This window comes from Phaethon lepturus, unplaced genomic scaffold (genome assembly GCF_000687285.1).
Source record: "Phaethon lepturus isolate BGI_N335 unplaced genomic scaffold, ASM68728v1 scaffold7674, whole genome shotgun sequence".
NCBI classification, from domain to species: domain Eukaryota; kingdom Metazoa; phylum Chordata; class Aves; order Phaethontiformes; family Phaethontidae; genus Phaethon; species Phaethon lepturus.
Window position 1 is genome coordinate 8,175 of NW_010532589.1, and position 2,339 is coordinate 10,513.

Sequence of the window (2,339 nt, forward strand, 5' to 3'; positions counted from 1 at the left end):
ACCTGTTAAGGTTCAAATATACAAGCAAGACTCACACTTAGGAACTAAAATAAAACCCCAAACCAAACCAAACACAAAACCCCAATATCAAAAACTATGAGACCTGGAACTTAGATGAGCTTTACTATCCTTAGCCTTATTTCAAAAGCCAACTTGAATACGCTTTTGTAGAGGCCAGTGAGAAGATTCAAGTCTGATGACCCGAGACTCACTTGGATATTGGTCTTTCTTTTAATGGAAATTACAAGATTAATCAAGATGAGGATTACACTTGGAGTGACTCATTCAGTCTACATATTTCATTCTTTATTGCAAGGATGAATCCCAGATCATGTGTCAGGATATTGGTCAGACCAGCGCACATCTGCCCTCCCTCCCCAGCCCAAACTGCTCTTGCCAGATCATGTTCAGACTGAGAGTCATCGGCACTGACTGTCCCAAAAGCCGCAGTTTGCGAGCAGCTGCCCTCTTCTAGGAGGACCTTCAAAAGCAGGAAAAGGACTGACATTTTCTATGGTGCATGTTGTCTGCACTAGTGGCATCCAGATTAGAGTGTACTATGGTTACATGGACCTTTGCAACTCTCAGCCTCCTTCGACCTTCTCTCCACAATACTCCACCATCAAAAAAAAAAAAAGGGGGGGGAGGAGGAGGAAAGAGAATATCGACAACCAGACTGCACACTGACATTTATAAATAACCTCCCAATAACTAGTGGAAATGCAAGTGGAAGCAAGAGCCAATCACAGATCCAACTAGTTTATTTGTATGCTCTGCTGTTCGAAGACTGAAATACCTATTTTTAACTTCTGCTTTATATATGTTGGTAGCTAATCATCACAACTTTTGTTATCAGAGCTACCACAAATAGCTTACCACATGCAGCGATATTTTTCTTACAGTGCACACAAAATATACAAAAATACAGATATTGTACTTACATACATGCATAAATGCACTGAGAAATTCTGATGCAAATAAGGATTTATCGTTGGCTTCAAGCAATGAGATTTATTGCAGTATGTAGTTGTTCTGTCTGTTTTTCCACAGACATGCATTATCTTGAAATAAAAATTGATGGCTAGGGAAATAATGCATCAATATACCATTTGAAACACTCCCTCAGTCCATGAAACTTTCTACCTTTAAAGAGTTAGCAGCTCAAAACACTTAAATTAAAAAACCCCTCAGCATATAAAGAGAAGTTGCTGTTCAATTTCTTAATATTGGTTATAAATCATTAGCTGCATTAACTGACAATAGCCTCAACTCCACGTATTGCTATTTTTTCTAGTTACTCTTCTTTTACTAGTAAGAATCTGAACCATCATTGTGACAATATTAACACTCACCACTACCACCCTTATAGAATCCACAACCTCATTTATTATAGGGAGTTAGGGACAGACTACTATAAGAAAATTATATCCAGAACAGTAAGGGGTTTCTTTCAGAATGGATATTTTGAGTTGTCATCTTTATGAAGTTCTTAATCATTACTGAGAGAATATGTGTTTATACAAAGTGTGTATATACATATATATGTATATACATAAAAATATATATACATACATATTATATATATTATTGTAATAGTCATCAAGTCAGTGTATGTCTAGTACAGTTCCTGTTTTTACAGTGTTTGTTTCACTTCTTTTCAAAGGCTGTATTGTCTTCTTCTAATATTTCCCACATGCAATGCAGCAAAATAGAGGAATCTGTTCAAAAACTGCATTTTTGTTCATGATGTCTTCCTACCAAGAGTGCAGCTGCTTTTTCTGTTATCACTTCCAGGTGGTTAGTACAGGCTTTCCTGAATCTCTCACACGATTTCCTTTTACTCCAGTGAATTGCCCAGAACGACTTCGCAAGTCACGATCAGGCCCATCACTTTGCGCCATCTCTTCATCGTATCTGAAAATAAGAGAACCTGTTCAATGCCTTGTCCTGCTATTCACTATGCAAACAAGAGTGGGTTAATATCTAGCACTAATTTAATACAGGCTGTTCTACATATAGGTTTACAGCTGCATAGTTTGATACAGGAAACATATTACCACATGATGTTACAGTACAGATCAATTGAAATATCTTCAGCTACTTTTTGAACAGAACAAATCATCTGGCAGCTTTGGTTATACTCCTGAGTTTGTGAAATTTTATGCTTGTGAAATTTCACACGTACTTCTCTATTTCTCCTTACTACATTGGTCTGTGGTTAAGCAGGAACATCAGATTGCTGGCAGTTTTAATAAAGTCTTAAGCTATTGCTTCAAACAGAGGATTGTTAGCTGCAGTGTTAAAAAACTCCACTCTTGCATCAGAGGGTGAGTAGGGAA

General features: G+C 37.2%; 1 protein-coding gene across 1 annotated transcript in view; it reads right to left on the reverse strand.

Annotated features, from left to right (window-relative positions):
• Positions 1-1,784: 1,784 nt before the first annotated feature.
• The window catches only part of TTLL1 (tubulin tyrosine ligase-like family, member 1), a 14,657-nt gene continuing 14,102 nt past the window's right edge, over positions 1,785-2,339 (reverse strand). The window contains exon 9 of the mRNA XM_010284874.1: positions 1,785-1,914. Within this exon, the coding sequence (XP_010283176.1) occupies positions 1,785-1,914 (130 nt within the window). The remainder of the gene's footprint in view (positions 1,915-2,339) is intronic.